The 27,550-nt window shown below is 41.5% G+C and overlaps 2 protein-coding genes across 2 annotated transcripts; both read right to left on the bottom strand.

The window, feature by feature from the left end:
- Positions 1-391: 391 nt before the first annotated feature.
- chd1l (chromodomain helicase DNA binding protein 1-like) lies at positions 392-22,881 on the bottom strand. Its single transcript, XM_049588434.1, has 25 exons — positions 22,663-22,881; positions 22,339-22,451; positions 20,280-20,386; positions 20,035-20,146; positions 19,914-19,945; positions 19,545-19,626; positions 19,288-19,450; positions 18,851-19,006; positions 15,955-16,047; positions 15,767-15,863; positions 15,494-15,567; positions 15,192-15,302; positions 14,396-14,510; positions 10,540-10,693; positions 10,196-10,379; positions 9,752-9,897; positions 7,322-7,485; positions 7,038-7,234; positions 6,837-6,935; positions 5,432-5,502; positions 5,088-5,202; positions 4,093-4,201; positions 3,747-4,010; positions 1,877-1,961; positions 392-1,765 (listed from the first exon to the last, which is right to left on the bottom strand). The coding sequence occupies exons 1-25, from the start codon at positions 22,754-22,756 to the stop codon at positions 1,643-1,645; spliced, it is 3,060 nt and encodes a 1,019-aa protein (XP_049444391.1). The 5' UTR covers positions 22,757-22,881; the 3' UTR covers positions 392-1,642.
- A 1,247-nt stretch (positions 22,882-24,128) lies between these two features.
- On the bottom strand, positions 24,129-27,550 carry sft2d2a (SFT2 domain containing 2a). The gene is made up of 8 exons (XM_049588449.1): positions 27,369-27,550; positions 27,188-27,277; positions 26,852-26,937; positions 26,639-26,720; positions 24,808-24,843; positions 24,643-24,701; positions 24,535-24,564; positions 24,129-24,440 (listed from the first exon to the last, which is right to left on the bottom strand). The coding sequence occupies exons 1-8, from the start codon at positions 27,432-27,434 to the stop codon at positions 24,401-24,403; spliced, it is 489 nt and encodes a 162-aa protein (XP_049444406.1). The 5' UTR covers positions 27,435-27,550; the 3' UTR covers positions 24,129-24,400.

Below are 27,550 nucleotides of genomic sequence, written 5' to 3'. Positions count from 1 at the left end.
CTGAAAGGTGTCTGGGCTCAGCCTTAGAGATAGGGTGAGGAGCACAGACATCCGGAGGGAGCTCGGAGTAGAGCCGCTGCTCCTTCGCGTCAAAAGGGGTCACTTGAGGTGGTTCGGGCATTTGATCAGGATCCTCCTGGGCACCTCCTGTTAGAGGTGTTCCAGGCACATCTCACTGGTAGGAGGCCCCGGGGCAGACCCAGAACACACTGGAGGGATTACATATCCCGTCTGGCCTGGAACATCTTGGGGTCAGAGGAAAGGGATGTCTGGGGTGCTTTACTTGGCCTGCTGCCCCCACGACTAGGCCCCGGATGAGCGGATGAAAATAGAAGGACTGATTAGGGGGAGGGTGATATATATATATATACTGTATCAATATACACAGTCGCAAAGTATTGATTTTTTTTATTACATAAATTACTAATATTGCAACTTCCAGCCGCCTACTAGTACAATAAAATCAAGTGCATTTTCAGTCCTCTAGAAACATTTTTGCAGCAGATAAAATGACTGACGTGAAATGAACAGACAGAAAACTTGTATCTTATCAGATAACACAGTTGCTGACAAAGTTTGGCGGACATAATGCGTAGTTGAACAACATAATAAATCACAATATATGCTACTGCAATACTCAGCATATTTCAAAATGTTAAAAATTGCAGTGATACTGTATCATGACTGGAGTATCTTGATAATATCATATATTGTGAGGTCTCTTTTAATTCTCACCCTGCTTTATAATGTGTTAATTGTAGGGCTGGGCAATGTAATGACTACGTACGATATATTGATATATCTTAAGGCAAGAAGTAGCTTGAGGTGGCTCGAAGTGCATTGCTGTTCTTCTTCTTGGTAGCTGTGGTCTAATGTGTGATATGGAGACAGCGCCTGAATGCAGGCGACAGATGTGTTAATAAAAAAAAAAAAAAAAAATGCATCGACAGCAGAGACATTTTATATATAGAACGTATATAACGAGGACAAAGTGTCTCTCGCTCCTTCCCTCCCTCTGCCTCTCTGTTGATGCTCTGTGCAAAATAAAAATGAAAAGATTAATTTAAAAGCCCAACAGATGGAAAATAATGTTTTAACTCTGCCCGCAAAGATTTCTGATTGTTCCAAACTACAATGGATTTAGGCCTACTGGATACTTTTATACTCATGTTATAGTTTAGTGCCCTGCTATTTATTTTTTTCATAATTTTCAAACAGGGGGAATAAAATCCCTGTCTTTACATTTTATTTTGATCACGTCTGTTTTCATAAAAGTGCTTTTGACATCTCAAATGTGGATTTGACTTGCAACTGAAAACATGTCGCCCATTTTGTAGAAAATACTGAGATATATATTGTGTATCACCGTTCAGCCTGTAAATACACACACATTGGTCATATCGCCCAGCCCAAGTTAACTGCATTACTTTTGCTCTTTATATTTATTTATATATTCCCAGAAGATGTATGTAGATTGGGCCAGATGTTTTGCATGACACATAAATAAAAATAAACTAACTATAAGCCACTGAGTGCAAATTGCTCTGATATCATTTTAAGTATTTTCAAGCAAGTCCATTCAAGCTCGACCCAAAAGGAAAGTTTAAAAAAAGAGAGATTAAAAAAACAGTGAAACACAGTGTTATCTGAGCAGATGGAGGAACGGAGCAGTGTCGACTTTTCGTTGTTTGGAGAAGCAGGACTCCAACCAGTCCTTCTGCACGGGGACAGCCTGAGTGTACTGACGCACCAGATCCTGGAGCTCCTGGTTCACACAGATCAGACAGTAAAATTATGCTTTTCCTCATCTCTTATTGTCGTGCTTTTGGATGTAAAGGTCTTAAATGTTTTGGCAGCATGTAAATCTCTCACTAACCTGTGTGTGGACGCTGTTCTCCACCTCTGCGACGATGTGGGTGACGTCCGGACTCATGATCTCCTCCTCATCTCCATCATAAGTGCACTGCAGCTAAGGACACTTTGACAACATATCTGTATTTTACTGTCATGTTTTTTATGCTTTAAAATCAGGGTGACACTTAAAGCTGGGGTAGGCAGTTTGATTTTGGCATTATTGAGCAAAAATTACAATAAATATTTGACCATATTGTGATTCAAGTAGTCTGAGAGAAAACTAGACTTTAAAAAATCTAGCATGTGATGGGAGACTCTGGCCGATCACAGGCCATTTCAGAGGGAGGGAGCTCCTATTAGCTGTTAGCTGTCCAGCATTGACAACAACGGTCTACACTACAAAGAAATCCAAAAACATGAAGATGGACTTCTTATCAGATTCTACAAGAGAGTCTGACAATGAACCAAACACAACATGTGTCAATATCAGCGAAGAGTTTCAGAGATAGAGAGAAAACGTTGCTAAAAGTTTAGCCTTCTGTTAACTGGAGCCGAAGGGTCACATCTGCAGCCTCAAGTTCATGTTTATGTAGGTGACGTTAGCTAGAGCCTCAAATCACGGTGTGTCCTCCATCTCACTCCCCACTGCCGTAGAGCATCTTGCTCAGAGGAGAGTGGACAGCAGTTTGAGAGATGGACCCCTAGTCAGTGGCCACAGCAACTCGAATCCAACCAGCGGAAACCCCCGTCACTACTGCTGGCACCCAACCCACTGTGACACCCGGCGCTGGGGAGTTTGTGCTGGCTGGACTTGAGCCGCCACAGCCTCCAACAGAAGGTCAGTTTTCCAGGCTGCTGCCCGCTCTTCTTCCAGGGAAGTAGTCCACAGCAGCAGGGAGCAACGCGAAGGGTCGAAGGGTTGACTAACATTAGCTGGTTGTCTAATTTGTGGTCTGATATCCAGAGAGAGAACACGGCAAGGATAGGTGGAATAAATTTGCTGCAGGCAACCGTTTAACGAAATAATATGAAATAAATCAATGTATGGGAAACACTGGGTGACTGTAGTGAAGCGTGTGCATGTGCCTGTGGTCATCTGGAGGAGGGGCTCAGGACAGAAGGGTGCATTTTAAAATTCTGCCTTCCCTAGCTCTCTATTCCACGTCCCAGTAAAAAATTAAAGGTGATCAGGCATTTTCTGTCGCTGGTCTAAACTGTGAAATAGTCTCCCTCTTACAGTTTGATCGTCCCCCTCTACTGAAACGTATAAAACGCATCTAATGACCCATCTCTTTTCTTTAGCCTTCTAAATATGATTAAGATTTTTCTGTATTTTATTTGGCTGTTTGTGCACTGCTATTTTTGTGTTATGATTTTGTCTAAATATTATAAGCTCTTATTAATTTTACTTAAGATTCTCCTATTTATGACTGTTCTTATTTGATCGTTCCTGTGTTTTTTTATTTCTTTGTGAAGCACTTTGTAGTTTTCAAATATGCTCCATAAATAAATCTGACTTGACTTTAAATTTAGTGCTTACCAAGACCTTTTCAAGATAAATTTTAACTAAATTTAAGACACACTATTGGACAAAATCATCCAGAATAGTAGTATACATGTGGTCCCGTGCAGGGGTAAGTTATATGTAGAAATATGGTTATTAGAGTGAGTTGAGTTAATCTACATTTTGCCAACAGGTAAGTGCAAGTATAAAGTTAAAAGACAGTATTTGGTTTAGTGGAAGATTTAAGGATATGTAACATCATAAATGTGTACTCTCATGCAGAGGAGCTCGAATTAAGACTTTTTAAGGACACCCTGGACATATATCACAAATTATCTTACAACAGCACATTACTGTGATGAAGACACCCAGTCTGAAAGGATATGTGATGAGGTAGCGGGCCAGCCTCTTCCTCTCTGTTGCAGACAGGTTGTAGAAAAACACACGGACTCCCCTCATGAATTCAGGGAGCTCTGCAGGGCCGCAACTCTGGAGAGAAGTCGAGGGGCCGGAGGTTTCTGTTTCTGTCTCGTCTTCACTCAGCCTGTCTGGGTTGTGCGGCTGCGGTTCGGGGGAGGATGTTGATGCTGAGGTCGCAGAGGTGGATGCCTGAGGTGGAACTGTTTTCTTTGCTGCTCTGCTGTGATAGTATCTGTGAGGTGAGTTAAGGGAAAATGACTCCAACCTTTCAGATAGATTCTGAAAAACATTACTTTTTAGATTTTAAAAGATACATGAATGTGGGGATGCCTCTGGAGGCCAGGTGTTTCCTGATGAGCCTCTCTGTGCCGTACCAGTTGAAGCCTTTGGTGGAGTGGCCGATGCGAGGAAGATGGACACTTGCTATTTGGGGAAAATGCAAAGATAGTTCAGTGAGGGTTAGCATGACTGTTAAAGAAGTATTTCACAGCTGGAAAGATGGTCTTTTCATAAAACTGGGCTGTCTGTGCAGTAGAAAGACTACCAGAATGCACTGTGCCACACCAGACCAAAAATCGGGTGGGTGACATAGGAGGGGCGGGTCTCTCTCATGATCAACCTCTATACTCTTTGCATCCATGGTGGCAGGCATAAAATCAGAAAGTACAATCTGTAGTTTGAGCAACAACTCTTGAGCAAGTGAAAATCCGCCGGTGTACCCGAAAAGCTTCATGCAGGGGGATTTGAGCCGGAGCTGGGAGAGAAGCAGGGAGATTTGGGCGTTGGTAAGATGGAGGAAACTTTACCATAGTTTAGTTACACATACTGACGACATTTCTGGTTGGGCAATGAACTGAGGGAGAGACGACTGTGACAGAGCTCAGAAGAGTTTATGTCACTTACATGAAATACTACGACAACAGAAGCAAGCAAGTAACTTTAGGCGCTGGTGTTCATCTATTGTGTAGAATGACCTGAGGGAAATCAAAGTCTTCTCATGTATTGTTCTCCAGTTAATTGCGGTTGCAAGAATTTTTCTGTGCGCACAAAGTGACGCCGACAAGATGTCCCATACATCTCATCAGTCAAGTCTAACAATAAGACTCTTGTGCTTTCATCGTGCCCCTCCTTTCTGTCAGTCCTCACAGAGATGTAATTATCAGCATGTTATTGGTAAGTGAGACGTCCTTTTAGCCACAGATGACTTCACTCTAACAACGTCTGGTTTTTCAATTTCACTATTTACACCACATGAAAAAGATGGTTTACTTTTTGTTTCATGTCTTCAATATTGAGTGCTTGACAGTACCTTTGTTTCTTTTAGCTGCAGCGTAAATCTTCTTCAGACCTTCGTCAAGAGCAGTTAGAAAGATGCCAGACAAGTTGTTCGCTCTGTCTCGCTGCTGTGCTACGATCAGGGCCAACTGAGATGACAAGAAGGAGAAACAGCTTAAGTCAGTATCTTATCACTATCACAGTTATATCTGTTGCCACTTTGCCACATTGTCAGAATACTGTCACCACACCTAAACCCAAACCCAGTGTATCACACTGTAGATCACAACTACTGCAAAGAAGCAGCACGCATCATGGAGCAAACATTTCCAGGCAATTTCTTTGCAGCACTGTGGGTTTCATTTAAAGAGAACCTACTTGATCCTGGCCACTTAATCTGGACTGTTTGTCATCGATGGGGAAGAGCAGCACATGTCCAAGGTCCAAATCTGAAATAAACAACATATTCACACTTAGTTTGTAATTTATTTTCATTTATCTCAACAAACATTACAGGTGAACATGCTACAGTGGGAAACTCAACACCTTTTATGTGCATGTTTAATCAGTGCTGATTGTAAATACAGTCGATTGAAGTAAGTTTCTGTGTGTGTGTGTGTGCTATATTGTTGAGAAAGCTGAGTTTGCAGCTGCAAAATCTGTTGTTCTTCCTACAACCAGTGACGTAATCGGAGGCAGGAAGAATTACAGGCTGGATTTCATCTCTGAGTGTTCTGGGGGCGTGCTCTAGATACAGCTCAAAAACAGAACTTCTCTGTTTTTTATTGCAAACTAGATTCATTTCCAACAGCGAAAATGGCATCTCAGAGTCTAAGTGCTGAGGATTTTAAGAACACGGATACAGTTTACAGTGTTTTGGCTGACTAGGATATTCAGCTGTATTTATTCAGAAGGATGTCGCCAGTGAAAGACTGATGTCTTGATGACTTTCTCCCTGATTTTGTGTTTAGATGGGCAGATAGAATTTCAGAGTTTAAAAAAAACTCCCTACGTTGCAGAACCAATGGTAAATCCGCAGGGCGGTCCTTCGGTGGCTCACTGAACTCTTGTGCTCGTAAACATTAACGACTGCATTAAAAGTTTTAAACAAAGCCGCTGTAAGTCCTTCATTTCCACAATCTTGTGGACTGAGCACACGTTTGATAAAACGGAGTTAAATTTCTCGGCATCCATTTTCAAGCTCTCTCTGTGTTTGTTTCCTTGCGGACGAGAAAAGGGGGAGCGCACATTTCCAAGTAGGCGTGTCCTTTTAAAAAAATGCAAGAGGCGTTGCTTTGTTGCCGGCCCTTTTCTCCGGTGTGTTAAACACACTTTAGAAAGGAGTGTCCCCAGACTGTCAGAAGGCGGAGAGAGCATGTGATGGGAGACTCTGGCTGATCACAGGCCATTTCAGAGGGAGGGCACTCCTATTAGCTGTTCTACAAATGCCTGATTCAGTGGCAGAGTCTGCAGAGAAAGTTGCTATTCCAGCATTGACAACAACGGTCTACACTCACTTGAGGTGTGCTGGAGACCAGCAGGACCAAGACGGCAGACAACCTCTGAGTGAGTCCTCAAGTCACCTGATGCTATGTTTTGACCAACAAAGTAATAGCTATAGGCCGGGGTTGTGATATACAGCGACAACGTGCTCAGTGCATCCTGGCATATGGCGGCACTGCCAGATTGCATCAATCCACAACATTCTAAATGAAAGGCAGCGAGGTTTCCCCTTAATAGCATCAGTCTTCATTTTCTTTGTAATCTTCATGGTTAATCTTACCTTTCATCTTGCCAGCCAACTCATACTTCTTCCGTGGTTCATCTGATCTTACCTCAAGCGCAGTAAACAAGCCTCCCCGGCCCCACCGACCTGAGTCATCTGCACACAGACGAACAAAGAACAAGGCAAACTACAGACATCAGTTTATCATACTAGGTGACATGTTGCTGTGGTAACAATATTGAAATATGGGTTTCGTACCAACACAGTGGACGATAATAGCGTCTCCCTGAGCGGTGTGAGGATGAGTAACATCCCCCAGAACATAGTTGATGGCCGTGCTGTCAGAGTCAGTGGAGCATACGCTGCTATCATCCTCTTCGTCTTCTTCGTCCTCCTCGCTGTCCACAGATGGCAGGCAGGACGTTCTGTAGCCGCAAGACTCCCACCACGCCATTCTGCATGGCAAGAAAACCGTTTGTGTCAAAAGAAAGTGAAGTTACTGAGAGCTGAAGAAAAGCGTGACTTAATCAACAAAACTTTACTTTTTCTTGTGTTTCTGCTCTTGCTGCTTTTTCTTTGCTTCCTCCTGAGTTTTGGCTCTCTTGGCTGCAGCCTCCTCTCGTCTCTGGCGTCGCATCTCCAGCTCGGCCTCAGTGAGAGGTTTCCTCTTCCTTGTGGGAATCCCAAAGGCTACTGACAGGGAAAACTGGGAGCACACAGAGAAAATCACACTCCAACTTAATGTATTCATAAAGCAGCGTTCATACGAACGTGGAGCCCAAAGTGCTTCACATAGCAAGAAAACAAAAATAAACAACAATAAATAAACATTTTCGAGACAAAAAATTACAATAAAATAAAAAATATCAAAAATGAATAAAATAAAATAAAATAAACATCATGGATACAAATAATGTAAAACCTAATGATTAAAACTTAAACTAAGGCTATAACATTACTCCAAGTTAAAAGTCAGATAAAAAGATAAGTCTAAAAACAGAAGCAATCTCACACGTACTTTTATGGGACATTCAAAAGAGAAGCTGTGGAGGACATAAAATAAAAGAAAATCTCTGATGTAGGGAGGAGCGAGGCCATTTAAATTTTTTTAAACAAGTAAAATAACAATTCTAGAAGACAGGTGGACAGTGCAGAGTCTGAAGCAGTCGGGTAATGGATCCATTTTCCTTGTTTTAGTCAACACTCTGGCTGCAGCATTCTGAACTAGCTGTAGTTGTTCTCTAGACTTTTTAGATAATCCAGTCAAACGAGAATTACAATAGTCTTACATGCTAGAAATGAAAGTGTGAGTGAGTATTTTAGCATCTTTCTTTAAAGTTTAAAAAAGTTTAAAAAGTTTAAAGTTTAAAAAAAGTTCTACTTTGTCAATATTCCGACACAGAACTGAAGCCATATTTCTTTTTCTTCGAGTTGTTGGTCTGCCGCTGCCTCTATCAGTTAGTTTTAGGGCTGACCCTTAGTTCGATGCCACGGGATTCGATTGTGGAAAAAAATAAATAAATAAATAAATAAATTCTCCCTTTTTTTTGGTGGACTTTGAACACAACACTAACCCCATTAGGCCGAGTAAAGAAGTCATCTGGTCTGATTGTTGCGTGAATTGCCTAAAAAAGTTTCACAGTAAATCAGAGAACAGGGATATTATTATTGCCACGGGTTATTTGAAATGGACAAAGGTATTCTTTACTGGCGAGTTAAGGGAGAATAGCTATCATGTAATTAAAAAAGAAAACATCTCCAACAAGGAAATAGAAAGCCCGACGTGCAATGAATGGAGACCTATTATCCTGCTTGAACACAGATGACTAAATTCTTTCAACAATGTGACTCAAAATAATGATAAAATAGATATTACTGATGTAAAATAATATGCTTATGGTGACATTTTCCACCGGTCCGCTGCGCTCTGAGTCTGGTGTCAGTGACACATGCTGCTCTGAGTCGTGCATCTGTCTGCTTGTGCTGCAGTGCGCGCCGAGGATTTTAATTTTTAGTGTTAAATCAAAAGTTAAACACTACTTATCAGCAACCAGCTTCATTTTTCCAAAATGAAGTTGAAGGTCAGCCCTAGTTAGTTAGTTTGAGTTTTTGTGTTACTTTGTTTTTTATGAGTTAGTTTGGATTCACTAAAGTTACACAATAACACAAACAAACTGACCAATCAAAGCAGCCGTAGACCAGCAGCTCCTGTGTTCTGCGAGGTAAAATTACTGTTTTTGTCACAGGAGTCTGGTGCTCTGAAGAGAGCACAGGTTAGAGTCCTTCTCAAATGGAAATCCTCACAGCTCCCCTCCATTTCTACTTGGATACAGATGTGATGTTCTTTCTCAAGCTTGAGAACATTTAATATTCTCTGAGGGGTTCAAAATATAAATCTATCACAAAGTGGCAACCCTTCATATCATTCTGTGACTGTAGTCTCTAGTGTTCATCATCACAGAGTCAGATCACTACCTCTGCCTGTATGTTGTCAGCGCACAGTCATTCACGCACTCTGTTACTCATGTATTTACTTTTTAATTTCTAATTTTTGTTTCTGCTCTACCCCATGCCATCTCACGCAGCTTGTTACAGGTTGTGGGAAAGGAGTGGGTGTGGCTGTTGTTCACTGTGTTGAAATAAAGAGAGAGAGAGCATAGGTTATGGCCTCGTCTGAAAGGGCTGTCTGACAGCAAGGTAAAGCTGTGAAGATATTCTCAATATAGCGTACACTTCAGCTGATACTGATGTTTTTTAGGTAGCTAAAATACATTTTGCTGCCCCCATCCACAGCAGTACATCGCTTAGCGTCTGTGGTGGTACTCCTGCCTGCGACTCCAAACTGGAGGCCTGCTGACTGCGATCTACACTTACTATAGATAAGTACCTCATGCAACCCCACTTCAAAAGATTCAAACTATCCCTTTCAAACATGTTCCCATCAGCTGTGACTAAAGGACAAAGAATCTCACTCCAGCTTTGTGTCTCAGAGCTCGTCCCTCTCCTGCAGTTTTCTGGAACTCGGCCAGCTGCTCCTCCAACAAACGGTCAAAGCTGGTCTGGTCCTCAGAGCTGGGGTCCTTACTGTAGTCCTTCCCCTCAAAGTAGTACATGTGGTCTGAAGGATGGGACAGCATGATGGTGATTGTTATATTCATCACACCTCACACATGGAAAATTAAATATGAACTCAACAGATGAAATCTGTGGTGTGTTTTCTTGTGTGGTTATGTTTGCAGGCTGAGAACCAAAAGTAAAAGTGAGACGTTCACATGCCAGAACAACCTGTTGAACAGAGTGTACAGTGGTATTCTAACCAGCATGAGATAAAAGTCACATGTGCTGACCTCAAACCAGGTTAAAAGCTCTGAATATTCTGCACACATAAACAAAGCGGCTTTAAAGATCAAACATACTCTGGGCGTCAGATTCAGAGCCGTTCTCTTCCTCCTCCTCCCCTTCTCTGAGAGAGGTGAAGTCTTCATCCACCCACTGACCGCCACGTGATGGACCGAGGATCTTCTCCAGTTTCACATCCTGTACAGAGCTCTCCTCCGAAGACAAAAGCTTATCTACTCCAAACTTCAAGATCTCACTGAGCTGTGGGGAACAGGAAACATGAGTGGTGACTTGTTCTGGTGAAAACAAAGACAGCAGGAGGTTTTCTGCGTAAAAGTGGACACAGACACAGAAACTGTAGGATTCAAAGAGTGTAAATAGTGGCGCCATGTTTTTGTCAGAGATTTCAAAGTTGACAAACCTGCAGTCCTGCAGCAGCTGACTGAGCCTGGTCCAGCAAAGAGAAGCGTCCCTCTTCAATAACAGTGTTGGTGAGGTGCAACTTGGATACAGCACGAGAATACATGATTTCCTCCACAGTGTCTCTTGCCAGAAGGCGAATCACTTTCACCGGCCTGTAATGAGTCACTCAGAGTTTAAAGGCGTTCTCCAGCAATTTAGCATTACACCATCATTAAAGCTGGAGTGTGGAGCTTTTACATATAAATGAACATCTGTTACAAACAAGTTCACACAATGGTGATTAAGCCTATTGCTGCCAGGGAGAGCTCTCTGTGTTGTAGTATACTGGAGTTGTGGCGACTTTCCTACTCTGGCACAACAGAAGTGACTACGTACATGGGTGCAGATCCCGGGGGGGACGGGGGGGACATGCCCCCCCCCAAATTCTGAAAAACACAAATTGTCCCCCCCAATTCTAAATAGCTTAAATGATTGAAATTGAACAAATGTATACAGTAGTCCTATATACTGGGAGAAGGGGAAGATGATGAGGAGAAATGGGAATCCGTGAGAGGCGAGAGATGAGAACGTGAGTGGACATAACATGCCTGAGACCCTGAAACTAGAAGTAGCATTAACTAACAGCGAAGCAGTGAAAAGGAGGGTGATGGCTGGTTACATGTACTACTGGCTGTTTAAGAGAAATAAACAGTAAAGGTAAGCATATGATTCTCTTTGTAGTGCTTTTTGAATGACTTGGTGATGGTGATGAGCCTCTATGAAATCGTGAAATATGCTGGCAATCTCAAGCGCTGTGTGGGCATGATTTGCACGCGTGCAATTAAAAAAAAAATCACAACTGATTTTGTCCCCTCCAAACTTGTCATCAGATCTGCACCCATGACTACATACCACAGGTATAGAGCTTTTTTGGCTTCATGCATCACTGAGCAACTTTTACAGGAATGAACGGGGTCCTGCCTTCAATGCTGTATCCATGTCTCTTAATACACCCACGGGTAGACAGGTGGAGAGGCAGCACAGTAGCAGTTAGGAGTATGGCGGAAAATCCAAAGAAGCATCCAAGAAAAGTTTCTGGAGCGGATGCACCAGATAAAATACAAGTTCAAAGAATGGATTAAGTAAATGAAGAGCACTCCTGAGGCCGGAGAGGTGCGATAAGCTCATCTGCAGGCATATGTTAAAAGCATGCATCATGAGTGTCTTATATTACTCTCACTGCCGGAGGGCACAAAAGTCCCATACATTGTGTCATGACTCCAGGCTGCAGCCATTCAGTCCACGCCCACTCGCAGGACGGGAGCCTCCTCTGTGTACTGTACAAGGACGTAACCCCGCACCTGTAGCCGGCGGGACGGGAGGATGTAATCCAGGGAGGGAGAGTGTCGGTTTGGCTCCACTGACTGAAAATATTTTTTCCAGCGGATGTCTTAGTTACAACATGATTGAGCTAACTGGAGTAGTTTCATGTCGTATCCAACAACAGGAGGCTTTTAACAGATGACGTCCTGATGTTAGCTTTGCTGCTGCTGTTAGCTGTCCCTGTCAGCTGCAGCCACTGATGCTTTCTAGACCTCGTGATTTCCCAAAACTGAATAAATACCACACATAGCAACACAAAACTGCTTTGCTAGCTCATTCATGTTGTAACTAAGATATCCGCTGGGAAAAAATATTTTTTTCACAGACCGTTTATTGAGTTACTGAGTTATTACAGACACCGCTAACAGCTAACGGCTAGCCCAGCTAATCTACAATAACCATGTTATTAATTACAAAATGTGCACACAGAAACAGTAATGTTTGTTCAATCATTGTGTTTGTAGACTTTACATCAGATTAGTCTAAACGGTGATATAGTGACGTGAAAAATGTGATATATATATATATATATATATATATAGCTAAACTCTGCTGGTTTTCTACCCGGAAGTATTTGTAAAAAAACAAGGCGATTCCCTCTATTTATACTGCTACAGCCTCAGGGGGCGTGCTTGTAGCAGGGATAGCTCCGTTATGTAACGCGGCTATGATTTAAGACCTGCCCACTAAATCCTAAACACAGAAACCTAGAAATACAGCTTGTGAAGCCTAGCTCCACAATTCAATTGTAAATGGTTGAAAGGCTTTTTTTTTTTTTTTTTTTTACACATTTTGAGGAATACTTTTATGACCTATTTGATGTGTTTAGAAGAAAATAGCAGAATTTGCTTTACACGGACTTTAAGTTGGGTAATTTGTGAGACAGGTTTTAAAAAGAATGGTCGATACCAATACAGCAGAGGCTGAGACGCTCAGAGGTTTAGTATAATAATGCAGCTCAAAAGCATCTTTCTTTCGACCTTTTTCTCGGCCTGTTGAATGCCCTTATCTTTTAAAATCAGTGCCCCTAGTGCATAGCGCAGAAGTCTTAAAGGGGAACTCCACAGATTTTTCACATCAAAGTGAGTTTAAAGGTCTCGGGGAGAACTACTGTATATGTGAACCACTGTTTGTGACTCCTGGGTGAAGTGTGACAAGTATCAAATCAGTAATGTCACTGAGTGAGCATCAGTTGGGGCTGAGAACTACAAGTTTGAAAAGTAAAAAAATCTAGACGTTTGGAGTTAGAAAGACCTCGGACAGTTGCTCCTCATCACGGCCTGACGCTAGCAGCTTGAGGCCACATGAGATAATGTCAGCATAACACTGCTGAATCACAAGACTGAACTTCCAAGAGCCAAGTTACACTGTGGGTAATGTAGGCGTAAGGTTTTGACGAGGAAGAAGAATGTGTGGAATAAAAATGTCGACATCTCCAAACATCCAGTGAGCAGCAGTTCTCTGGGTGAAAATGCCTTGCTGGTGCCAGAGGTCAGAGGAGAATGGCCAGACTGGTTCAAGATGATAGAAAGGCAACAGGAAGTCAAATAACCACTGGTTCCAACCAAGGTCTGCAGAAGAGCATCTCTGAAGCAACAACACCTTGTCCAACCTTGAAGCAAATGGGCTACAGCAGCAGAAGACCACACCAGGTGCCACTCCTGTCAGCTAACAACAGGAAACTGAGGCTACAGTTCACACAGGCTCACCAAAACTGGACAATAGAAGATTGGAAAAACGTTGCCTGGTCTGATGAGTCTGGATTCCTGCTGCGACATTCAGATGGTAGGGTCAGTATTTGGTGGAAACAACATGAAAGCATGGATCCATCCTGCCTTGTATCAATGCTTCAGGCTGCTGCTGGTAGTGTAATGGTGTGGGGGATATTTTCTTAGTACCAACTGAGCATGGTTTAAACCGTGTCCGTCCCTTTATGACCACAGTGTACCCATCTTCTGATGGCTACTTCCAGCAGCTGACAAATCTGCAGCAACTGTGCTATCATGTCAATATGGACCAAAATCTCAGAGGAATGTTTGAATCTATGCCACGAAGAATTAAGGCAGTCCAACCCGGTACTAGCAAGGTGTACCTAATAAAGTGGCGGGTGAGTGTATATTCATAAAGCCTGGGACAGAAGGAAACATACAATTTATGCACAGTAGCGGGCTCTCAGAGTGGATCTTATGAAGCATCACTTTGCTCAGCAGATGAATGTAGTACACTTGCAGGTATAAAGTTTCTCTGTCTCCTGTTTTCTTCCCACACTTTTTATTCTGAACACTTATCTGTTTATTTTCCATTTGTATTAGGTATTCATTTAGTTTTGTTTCAGCGTGATTGCACGGAAAAAAAAAAAAAGGTTTTCTTTAAATGTGTCTCAATAATTCCATAAGGGGTGGGTCGTGTTGAAATGACCAGACACAAAAATAAACCATTCTCTCATTCATTCACACTGTAATGAAGCCTGCTTGATGTTGTTTTTCCATCACCTGTTCTGACCAATCCGATGGCAGCGTGCAGCAGCCTGCAGGTCGTTTTGAGGGTTGAAGTCACTGTCCATAAAAATGACAGTGTCAGCTGCTGTGAGGTTCAGGCCCACTCCACCTGCAAAGACAAAGCACACAATGTCTGAAAACAGTGCAGAGAGGTTATTGACACACTTATTTACTCATGTAGCTTTAAGAATTATTCACAACAAGTGACAAGCTGTGACAGGAAATTAGGTTCCACTGCTGACTTTCATGCTTTGCATTTAAAATGGGGAGAGAAGTCGCTGGCCTTATTCACAGCAGTGCGTCATCCTGCTGCAGCTCTTATCTCTGTGTGATCAGTCCCCTTTCCTCTCTCAGTAAGTTCTATGAAGCCAACTGTCGGTTTACATATTCAGCTCAGCCACTGTTGACTTATAATATGAAATTACTCAGTTATCTGCTGATCTGCCACAGTGTTGTTTGGAAGAGGAAATCTATCACCTGCAACAGAAACTCAATGCTGCAAATGTGTAAAACTGCCTCAGTATCTACGAGCGATGTTTACAGCAGCAGTGGCTTCAAAATTAAATACTTCAAGATCTTGTACAGGACAACTGACCACAAATAGAGGTACAAAACAAAGTCTGAAAGATAACTTATATTACAGTAAAAAATAGTCATAAAAAAGCAAATACTGCTTCCAATATTTTACATCCCTGATACATCAAAAAGCGCAATATCAGCATGATTGAAACCTGATCATGTTCAGTTGACTCCTACACATAACAAGTTCACAGTTCAGGGTTTCGGTTACCTGCTTTAGTGCTGAGCAGAAAGACAAAGATATCTTTGCTGCTGAAGTTCTTCACTGCCAGATTTCTTTCCTCCCCTCGGACAGACCCGTCCAGACGTTCATAGCTGTAATCTGAACAGAAAAGATATATTTAGCGCTTATTTGTGAAGAAAAATAAAACACATACTGTTACATTTTTGCCATTAGTAAAGAGTTTAAAGATAGTTTCCTCTGTGAATTCAGAAACATGATTGAAACTCACTGAAACATGAGACAAATTTCGGTTCTCAATCCTTACAAGACAGAAATATCTCTGCGTTCACCTCTGTACTCCATGTAATCCTGAAGTATGTCCAGCATCCTCGTCATCTGAGAGAACAGCAGGACCCGATGGCCGCTTCACCCACAAAAGTGAGAAGAAAAATACAGTAAGATACCATTTGTGCTTATGGAGGATTAAGTGACATGTCAGCATGTATAATTAACTGCTCCAAGTGATCGGAACATTGTGTCAGCATTTAGTTCATGTGGTGTCGCAGTGAGACGGAGCCTAAACCGCCACCAGGTGGGGCCCAACAGCAAGTAGACAGACTAACCCTTTGTGAAGGAAAGTCAGCATGCTGTCCAAAAGGCAAAGTTTCCCACTGGCTTCAACGAGATGCTCCCCCATCTCAAAAGGCTCTGGTTCCACCCCTACGCAAGGAACAAGGGAAATGTTAAAGAATATGCTCCTATATTCCACTTACAATTGTTTGGCATTCATTCATAACAGAGCATATCTCACCATCAAACAGGTACGGGTGGTCAACACACTTCCTCAAGTTCATCAAGATGTTCAGCAGCCGGTTCTTGTTTCCCTGGTCATTTCCAAAAGCCTCTGAAAACAGAGATTCATGACAGGTGATGATTTATGTTCCACACTTTAATTACTGCCTTGGAGTTGTATGCAAACCAGTCAAGCTGCTATTACAGGTTACGTCCATGTCTGTCCAGACTCAAATGTTGCAATGACAGGTGACAATACTTCAAATATGGTTGTGGCTGCAAAGAAGCTGAACATTTTAAAACATGGATGCTTAACGCACATCTTCAACCCAGCAGCACAGAAGATCTACACAATCAGCACAGTTTCAAGGTGGACACCCAAGATTATAATGTCACATTGAAGTTAACCTTTGACCTTTTGGATATAAAATGTCATCACTTCACCATTTAATCCTGTTAGACATGTGTGTGAAATTTTGTCATAATTAGCAAATTAATTCTTGAGTTATGGCCAAATATGTATTTTGTGAGGTCACAGTAACCTTGACCTTTAACAGCCAGAATCTAAACAGTTCATCCCTGAGTCCAGGTCGATGTCTGTGCCAAGTTTCAAATAATTCTCTTAAAGGCACTCTTGAGATATCATGTATCAGACAGATCTATGGATGGACTGACAACAGGAAAACATAATGCCTCCGGCCACGGCTATCAACAGCCAAGGGTGTAACATAAAAATGCTCAGCTGCCAATATTTCACATCAAAACTATGTGATGCAAATTTGCGACAGTCGCAATATTTGTTCAAAAAGAGGTTTAAATAGATACGACTGAATTGATCTGAGTCCCCTCTGGTAAACAGATATACAGTTTGTATGTCAAGACGCTTTAACTGTGAAAAGTAAGAACAGAAGGAGCGGATCTGGTGTGCGCTGCCTATATCAAGGTTGAAAGGAGTAACAAAGTCTGCCACCTTGGATTAGACCAAAGAGCCTCCATGTGGTTACTCCACACGTTGTCCTTGAGTTCACGGTCATTAAATTTTTTTGTCCTGTGTCATATAATACAGGGTGTTGAGAAACGATCAACTGGTCAACCATTGTTATGACTGTGACATGGTGTCCGTTCCACACAAAGTGATTGGTTGTGTGTAAAAACTAAAAACTATCGACCTTGTTATGGAAAAAAAAAAAATTGTAGCGCTTTTTCAAAAATATACTTTCATACAAATTTATCACATGATAAGAAACGCCCCCAGTGTATAAAGGCTTTTAGGCCGATAAATGTGCCAAGTTGATATATCAATCAGCCATTATTCACTTGTTGCAGAGGCTTGGTATCAGGTGTATATGTCAGCCAGTAGGTAACAAGACAATTGCAGAACAGAAATGGCAAACTAGTTTTGAGATCACTCTGAAAACAGTGTCATCATTACAAAGATTTCCATCAAAGATTTCCATTTGAGAGCACTGACAAGTTTATTTTTCGTAATGCCCTGCTTTGTATGTATCTTTTTTTTTTTTTTTTAAGATATTTTTTGGGCATTTCAGCCGTTAATAGATAGGACAGCTTAAGCATGAAGGGGGGGAGAGAGAGTGGGAGGGACATGCAGCAAAGGGCTACGGGCTGGAGTTGAACCCAGGCTACTGCGGCAACAGTCTTGTACATGGGGCGCCTGCTCTATCCACTAAGCCACCAATGCCCCGCCCTGCTTTGTATGTATCTTATTTACAGTTCTTAAAAGGCCCCAACACACAGGACCGACATTAAAGAACTACAGGTGACAAAGGCCGTCTGTTTCGTTGCCTCGCGTTGCCTGTGTCTCAGCCAAAATGTTGTATTTGAACACACTGCAAAGACAACACCCAACAGCAAACTAGCACAAACGTTGTGTGCCTGCGTCAGAGGAAATAACTCTCCACACCAGAAGGTGATGGTAATCAGTGTTTCCGCCGCCAATTCAACATACTCAGGGTATATGCAGGAATCCCGAGGTTAATTTCAATACCTTTTTAAGACCTCATCGCCACTTTAACGCATCTTTAACTTACTAAACAGTTGTAGTTTGCAATTAAATCTATGGAGCACAAACGTACAGCAGAACTCAGATAAGATGAAAAGGAATAAAGCTTGAAAGAATAAATTAAACCAAAGGCAGGTTTATTAAAATACACCTTAGGTCATAACAAGTAACACAGCTCTACAGCTCAACATCAGTTATTCAAGGCCAACTTGCTGAAATTACAATATTACACCAATATCAAAATTCAGGACATGTGCCTCAGTCCGTGTGTTTTGCCTTCCATCAACTTGCATTTCCCCATTTTTATTGTCTTTTGCTCCTCTGTTTGGCGCCTGGACGTGCGCCACCACATGATGTCGCACAGGTACGCGCATGGCCCCGAGTGGCAGTCCGAGTGTGCCTACCTACACATCGTTGTTTGTAATAGTCGTGAGAAGGAAAATAAATTATACATTCATGGATACTTTTTGTCAAAGCTTGAATGCCAAGAAAATTTAATACTTCATAAAATCGCGATTAAGACTTTTTAATACTTTTTAAGGGCCTTAATTTTCCGACATTTCATTTATCAACTTTTAATACTTTTTAAGACCCCACAGACACCCTGATACTGAATTGTCCGGAAAAAGCGAGGGCCAACTGGTGCCAACGGTGCAGGAAACACTACAAACACTAAGGTGCCAGACACTCACCCATGGTCTGACATTGACAGACTGCCGACTGTCAACTTGGTGTGTCAGGACCCTAAAAAACAAAAATCTAAGGGATCTGTATAAAGATTGTTTTTGTTATGTGTTCCTTAAAAAATACCCACTGGCTCTCACATATTGATACCAGTAATGGCCTCAAAAATCCAAAAGCATTCAGGCTTTACAGCACAGTGCAGAAGTCTCACCCAGATCCTTCATCAGAATGGCTTTGTAGTATTTTTTCTGCAGAGCCGACATGCCATGATACACCAGCAGTTCAGTCTTCTTTGGCAGATCGACAGCCACTTCTGACTTGACTCTACGAAGCAGGAAGGGCTCCAGGATGCTCTGCAGCTCAGCAGCTGGAAACAGAGGCACAGAATAAGGGATGCAGCATGCCAGGAAGATAAGGGAAAAGAAATTAAAATGTATTTAATGTCTCTGTTATTTATTATACACATATTTATTTCATCTGTAATCACATCTTATCTGTCAACATAGTGCCCTTAATGAGAAGGCATATTTGGATAAACATCACAGGAATAATCAACTACTACTGAATCTACTCCATAATTTGTCTCATGATGATCACACCATGTGATTTTAGTAACAGAAACAGTTACAAAAATTATATCCTTCATACCAAGAGCAGGTTGACTTTTCACGTTGGAGTAAGCGTTGGCAAAGTTGTCCGAGTCATCAGCTGTGAAGATGCTGGGCTGAATGAAGCTCAGCAGAGAGTAGAGTTCCTGCAGGTTGTTCTGGATGGGCGTCCCCGTCAGCAGGACTCTGAAACCAACTGAGAACTACACAGGAAATGAACAGGGGAAAGTTAGAGATAAAGATGGGAAAGACAAAGAAACAAACATCTGACAGTCCAAACCAGGTGTAGCTCTGTACCTGTGTCAAGACTTTGTGCAACAGTGAATTCTGATTCTTCAGTCTGTGAGCTTCATCAACCACCAGCACCTGCCACCTCCACCTGAGGAGCACAGTGAGCACTGATTACATGTAAACAGGGAGGTGATGTATGAAAACTGACTGATGATGGCATCGTTTTCCAGTAAGTAAATTACTATCAATATACTCAGTCAAAGTCAAGACGAATCTTTTCTAGTGTAAGTCAAGCAAGTCTTAAAATTTGCCACTTGAGTCTGACCCCAGTTGTCATGTGACTCAAGTCCCCCACCTCTTACAGTAACACAAACAAATCTCATTTCTAAAATATGCGCCAAAAAATCAAATCAAAGTTTCAGATGAGAAACTCACCGTTTCAAGAATGAAGCATCTCTGAGACACAGCTGTAACAGAAAGATTAAAAAAACATGTCAGTGTCAATGTAGACAAATGCAGACAAACTTAATTTTGTTCTCATAAAATTGCCACAGACCTCATACGTGGTGAGCAGAACATTAAACTCTTGTGTGTCCGTTTCTCTCTGAAGCTCAGCCCGTCTCTCTTTGTCTCCTTTGTAACCCAGCACAGTCAGAGAGGGGGCGAAGCTGGAACCAAGTAAAACACAAGTTTAGAGTGTTATATCTGTAGTTTACAGTCTGTGGTGGGCGGTGTTATGGGCAGACTATGAATTTAAATCTAGATATGTGGATGTAGATGAGTATATAAATCTTATTGTACCATTTCAGCTCCTTTCTCCAGTTCTCCATGACAGAGAGCGGGCTCAGAATCAAAAACGGACCTTTCTTCCCCAGAGCTCCTGACATGTACACCAGCAGAGAGATCGTCTGAAGGGACAAACATGAGTATGAATTCTTGACATTCAGTAAATGGCATAAAAACCTACAGTACTGACCCTTTTTTACACAGGGAAAAGGGCTTTTTGGTATCTCGCACCCTAAGACAAGAATACTTCATAGAATATTTTAAAAGTTTATTATTTGATTTCTTTGAATGCCTTTAAATCCATTTTGAAAGACATGAATACAGAATCGTTGGGTTGCCAGTGCTTTAGCTAATGTTTTGGGTGCATGGTTTACAGAGCTGCAGCAATAGGTTGATTAATCAATTGAAAGAAATTTAATTGTCAACTATTTTGATTAATGAACAATCGCTGTAGTATTTTTTTAAGCAAAAAAGTCAAACATTTGCTGGTTTTATGCTTCTTAAATGTGAGACGTTGATGCTTCTCTTTGTCATACATGATAACAAAGTGAACAGTTTTGTATTTTTGGACTGTGGCTCAGATAAAACATACCATTTGAATACGTCACTTTTGGCTTTGGGAAATTACGCGGGGCATTTTCCACTATTTTCTGACATTTTATTGACAACAATCAATCTCAAAATGTAATTCCCAGATTAATCAATAATAAAAATATTTGTTAGTTGCACCCCGAGTGGCTTGTGCAGCACTTTGCTCCATGAGATGTTATAAACTGTAGTATTGTCTGTTCTTTTGTTCTGTGTCTGTTTATAATCACTTTTTGTATCTTGTGCTGCCTATCTTGAACTCTTGTAAAGTTTTAAAGGTCCAGTGTGTACGATTTAGAGGGATATATTGGCAGAAATTGAATATATTTATGTACATATAAATGCTTTTTTCTTTAGTTTGTCATCTCCTGAAAATGAGAATCATTGTATTTTCATTATGTTAAAATAAGCTGTTTATATCTACGTAGGGAGAGTGTCCTTGTCCACGTTTCTACAGAACGCACAAACATAACACTGGCTCTAGATAGGACCCTTCATGTTTTTGTGTTGACTACTGTAGTTAGCTACCCCTGCGCAATGAGAGCATCAGAAAAACACTGATATATATAGAATTTTTTTTTTAATGTGAAAATGCTTTATTCAATGATTCTACCTGTTTAAATCACCAGGTCTGTTTGTTTTGGAGAGGAGGAGACCTCTGCAGATAATTCAGCTCTAAGTAAAAACCTCCTGAACTTCTATATCTTAAGTTATCTGAGAAATAAGATGAGCACTCATCAACAAGTGCTGGGCCAGTGGCCTGTCTCCAACATGCCAAACACGGGGTGTCTACAGATAAAACCAAGCTCAATTGAAGACTTTTTAAGACCTTTTTAATACTTTATATGAAATTTAAGACCAAACCTGCAGTGGAAATACACATAACATAAGTGTGTGTTCGTGACACATGTATAAGCATTCTTTTGAAGTAAGCACACTGAGGTCTGTTTGAAATGAACAGTAATGGGTGACTTTAAGTTTCATGTGTTTATTGTAAAAAAAGTCATAAATGCTATTTATTATTGCAATTTCAGTCAGTGTGACAGTCATTGGGTCTGTCACGCTGGAGAAACTTTTGTGGTAATGTGACTGAAAATATTTAAGACCCATCGAATCTGAATTTAAGACAATTTAAGACTTTTTAAGGCCTTATATTAAGAAAACTTACAGTGTTACAGAAACACTCATTTGTAACATAAAACTGCTTTATTGTGGCTTTATTCTGTGTTTTTCTGGTTTTAATCAACTTGTCTGTTTGTTTTGCGGAGGTGAACACCTCTGTGGATAATTCAGCTCCAAGTAAAAACCTCCTGAACAGTGAACATTGAGTGACTCCTAACCAGGAGTTTCAGCTGGTTGCAATCTGCACTTTTAACTGCTAATTGCCACTAAATCCCCCTAAACCTTAAACTCTGCTCCTTTGATCTCAACCCATCCTTGGTAAATAAAGATTAAATAAATAAAGGAAGACTGATGGATCTCTTACCTGACAGGTTTTCCCCAAACCCATCTCGTCTCCTAAAATGCATCCCTGCTGGTTCTTCAGGCACTGAGTTAACCACTGCACACCATCCAGCTGGTAGGGTCTCAGCTGTATCCCTGTGAGGACACCACACAGCAACATGAAACATCTCATGGAAGTTAAAGTAAGTCAGGCAGGAGAACCACCTACATTACTGGTATTAAAGCTAAAAACAAAGACGACTTTTAAGCTAGCTTAAACAGTATTAGCATACCCGGTAGCTAGCTAACTGCATCTTCCTAAATGAATTAATTAACAACTTTACGTTAAGTTAACAAACCTCCGTACCTTTTAAACCCCACTTCTGTACGTCACTCTGCGTCACAGCCGTCTTCTTCTTGTCCGCCACGCTGTTTTTTATCTTTAACAAAATGTCTGTCATGTTTCCAAACCGGCAGGACTAACACAAACACACAACTTTCTCTAGCTTATTTATACACTCTGTAGCTCAGACATGTACGGACAAGTGAGTCCTCCTCTGTGTTGTGGAATCCAACTGCACTTCCTGGTTGCCGGGTCACGTGACGCTTGGAAAAAGCGCGCGCTTCTGTCAAACAGTGGCAGAGCAGCGCACTTAATATAAAAATATGACTTGGACCTAATTAAAAAATATTAAAACACACGGAGGACCCTCCCATACATTTTTTATATTTCCAATCTAATATTATTTAGTGGCAGAAGATGACAGTGGGGGGAGAAAGCTCTTAAAACAAGTAAAAGGAACAGTGTGTAAGATTGAGAGGTTAAGATTGCAAGTTACAACCAGCTGAAACGTCAGTGTTTATTGTTCAGAAGGTTTTTACCAGGAGCCGAATTATCAACAGAGGTCTCTTCCTCTCCAAAACAAACAGAACAGATTATTTAAACCTTTAAAAACACTGAATAATGTAGTTTCACGGTGGAAATCGGTGTTTTTCCAATGCTGTTTGGCTCGTCACAGATGGTAAGGGTCTGATTCTCTGCCTGAGCCTGATTTGAGTGCAGCCTACTCTGCCAACCCTGTCATGCACCGGCCGACAGACTTAAATAAGGAAGAGAAAAAGGAGAAATGGTGCGAGGATGCATGTCAGCCCTCAGCTTGCAATACATGTTTTAATATTTTAATAATACAGTAGAAATTCAGGTTTTTAATCGGGTTTGGGCATAAACATGCTGCCATGAGTCCTACCCAGGTCAGACTTGGACAGAAGCTGTGCAGGTTTACACCAGAATAGGAATGGTTACAGGTTACAATGAGGGCTAGAGCTCCTAAAAGTCTGGGGCCGGCCCTGGATACATGTGCATGTTTTCAATGTTAGAGCAAATTAAACTGATTTAACTAGACAATTCTGTTCACACTTGTCATTTTTAATGCCATCTGAAGCTTTCATATTACCCCTCAATCTCTCTCTCTCTCTGATTTGTCTGGCTCAAGTGTTTAGGCATAGGTGTACATTTCCGCAGGGAAGCAGGGGACACATCTTCCTCAATATTTAGAACATGTACATTTGTCCCTTCCCTCAGTAAAACATGAAAGAAGCAGAGGATTTTAATTCTGACAATATTAAAGACATATGCACCAAAAATTGATGCAGAAAAGGCACAAATTGGTCCATTAAAATTTACCAGAATGCAGAAAATTAAGTGCTTGATGATCAAAATTATCATCCCGCGTCTGTGTCTCCCCCAGTGTGGAAACGAAGCCTAAGCCCAGTCTGACCTGGAGGACTAACACTGACTCCTCTCAGTAATGAAAATAATGAGGCTGTCCTGTGTTCATTTATAAAACCATTAACACATTTATTTATTACAAATATTTACACATATTGGAAACCAAGCCCACGCTCATTAAAATTGGTTGAAGTTATCAATACATACCAAAAATCAATCAGCTTGATGAACGCAGCATGAACAAGAGGAAATTAACATTTGTGGAGATAAAAGTAGAGTCACAGACTCTCTGAGGCCGATCAGTAACTTCAGTAAGAGACCTGCCGCTTTCTAAAAACACTTCATCCAGCCGGAGCCCTCTGCACAGAGACAGGACTCACTTCAAGAAGACCGACACCAGCTTCAGTATCGCCTCCCTGCAAAGTGATTCACATAAAATCAGACATCCACATTTTGATTCTGGACATTTCTGCAGCAGATTTGAATTGAATAAATGTTTAAATGACAAACCTCACACACGGGATGTACGACAGACTGTACCTGCAAACACAACACAGTTTACGTCACAAATTAATAATCATCTCAGACTGAAATCCACGAGGAGAAACAATGACTCACCAGGCGAACGACAAGACCTGCAGGATGCAAAATAACAAAGCAAGTCCGAAGTTCTTCCACTGTAAGAAATAAAAATACAACTGCTGATTAACAGAGTTCAGACTTAATCAATACTGTGTCATGTTTTCATTAATCAGAAATGATGATAACTATTTTTCTTCTCACCCAGAAGGCTGCGCAGAGAGTCAACACAAGGCAGGTCTGGAGAAATGAATGGGACAAATGAAACTCACAATATGGATTTTTTTTTTTACATGCTGGTTAATGTTTGACTCAGAAGATGATTCTGAATTTCAACTATTTTTATAATAACCTTAGTCACATTTAAATTCTATGTGTGTGATTGTGCTTGAGTATATCTGGATAAAAGAAGGAAGTACATACTAAGTAATACTTCTGTACTTTTACTTCAGTAACGTTTTAAATACAGGACCTTTACTTGCACTTTACTTCTTAATCTATTGTAGTTATGCATTTAATCAAGGATCTGCACTGTAAACACCAATCCATCCATGACACAAAATTTTAATGTAAAGTCTACACAAATGCCCTAGATTGTCAAAATGACTTAGAAATATTATGTCCTCTTGACACAAAAACTCATCCCTTGTGAGCTTGACATAATTTTTTATGTTAAATCAACAATTTTTGAGTAAATTTGACTAAAATTTATAAAGTTTAGTCGTGTAAATACAGCCTGTGTAGATACCTGGTGATGGCAGCGAAGACAGCCAAAATTGGGCCAGCTGATCTAGCCTAATTCTCAGGCATCATTTATGCCAAATTTTAGCTATATCAGGCGACGGGATGTGGCCCGTTATTTCTTCCAGCATGCCGAGTTTGGGCCAATGCTGGTCCAGGTCACTTTTGATAACAGCCCAGTGATGACAGTGTCGGCAGCTAGAATCAGGCCAGCTGATCTGGCCCGATTCTGGGGCATCAATGATGCCGAGTCTCAGCCAAGTCGGGCTACAGCACGTGACCCGGCTAATTTCATCTGGTATCCTGAGTTTGGGCTGATGTTGGGCCAGGTCATTTATAATAACGGCCCAGTGAGGGCAGTGTTGGCAGCCAGAGTTGGGCCAGCTGTTTTGGCCCGATTCTGGGCCATCATTCATACCAAGTCATTCATCATTGCATCATCATTCATGCCAAAACTCAGCCAAGTCAGGTGACCGGATGTGGTCCGACTTATTTCTTCTGGCGTGCCGAGTCTGGGCCAAAGCTGGGCCAGGTCACTTTTGATAATGGCCCAGTGATGGCAGTGTTGGCAGCCGCAATCTGACCTGCTTATCTGGCCTACTTCTGGGGCGTCATTCATGCCAAAACTCAGCCAAGTCGGGCTGCAGCATGCGACCTGGCTAATTCATCTGGTATTCCGAGTTTGGGCTGATGTTGGGCCAGGTCATTTATAATAACGGCCCAGTGAGGGCAGTGTTGGAGGCCGGAACTGGGCCAGCTGATTTGGCCTGATTCTGGAGCGTCATTCATGCCAAAACTCAGCCGAGTCAGGTGACCGGACGCGGCCCGGCTAATCTCATCCAGCATGCCGAGTTCAGGCCAATTCTGGGCCAGGTCATTTTGGCTACCTGGGCATTAGAGTGTCTAACATGAAGTTGTGCTGAGGTGAAATAAACTGTGCTTCCTGATTCAGAATTTATCTCTTTGCCTTATTCTAGCAGTCGAGAAGCCTCAGCTTGCAACAATGAGCTTTTATAGTTCAATGAAATTTTAAAAATGTAGTAAAATGTGTACTCAATGTTTTTATGTTCATATACCATGGATTTAAACGCTCAAACAACAAAAAGTTATGTTTAACTGACTTAAAAGTCCCGTCAGACAAGGGTCATGTGACACATTTATTTTGTGTCTGGTGTACTCAAAACTTTTTTGTCACTGTATTCTACTAAAGTAAAGTTTTGAGTGCAAGCTGTTTCCAAAAAAAAAAAAATCATAAGTCTGTGGGCCTGTAAAAAACTAGCAGTTTTGCACTCACAAGCATTATCGTGGTGGCCAGAGCTCTTGTTTTGTCACACATCCTTTTCAGCTGCTTCATCGGCCCCATCAGAAACATGGTGCTGTTGGATCATGGGATTAAAAAACAAAACATGTTGAAATATAAATTCTAATAGAACAAATTCCTCCTCAGAATAAATCTATCACAGTTTCATCATCAGCTGCTTTAATGTCAGCAGTTGTGGACACTGACCTGCACAGAGCACATATATTTCCAAAAGTGTAGAAGACAATGAAGAGGGTGAGTCCGATTTTGGGGAGGAAGAGCATACACACTCCCTGCAAACACACACACACACATACATGAACTTAGTTAATTCATAGCTGTTATGTTTGACCTCGTGGGTCACACATGAGCTGCAGGTTTCATCTCTGAGCTGCACTTTAAGGCAGGACTGTGTCACACATCTCCAACATTCCTCAGAGCCAGAAGAACCAGTAGGGCCACATCACCTCCTCCCTGCCTCTTCCTTGTTGTGTGGAGCACGAGACAACAAAAGCAGATTATAATATAGAAATTATAACTCACCAAAACTGTGCACGCGCCCCCCACCACGAAACATGCGATGAATCCCTTCACTCGGTTTCCCCAGCCCAGAGTCGAGGCTTCATTGACAGTCTGCGGTGACAGAGAGTGGATTTAATCATCATCATGTGTCTCACCTGAGATTGAGATTAAACATGTAGGTTCACCTTGTGTTTAATTTTACCTCCAAAATGGTTCGGTCGTGACTGCGCGCCTCTTCACCGCTCAACACCGATTTTAATTTATCCATGGTTGAAAAATCTCTGAAGACAGGACTGGGTTAATGAAGGAATCTGGTTGTTTCCTGGAGCGACAGAGAAAAATCGCCGGTTTCCTCAAATCAGTGTGGATGGACAACAACGTCAC

Source organism: Epinephelus fuscoguttatus, linkage group LG10 (assembly GCF_011397635.1).
Source record: "Epinephelus fuscoguttatus linkage group LG10, E.fuscoguttatus.final_Chr_v1".
NCBI lineage: Eukaryota > Metazoa > Chordata > Actinopteri > Perciformes > Serranidae > Epinephelus > Epinephelus fuscoguttatus.
Note: the sequence above shows the minus strand (reverse complement) of the source record. Positions and strands in the feature narration are given on the sequence as shown.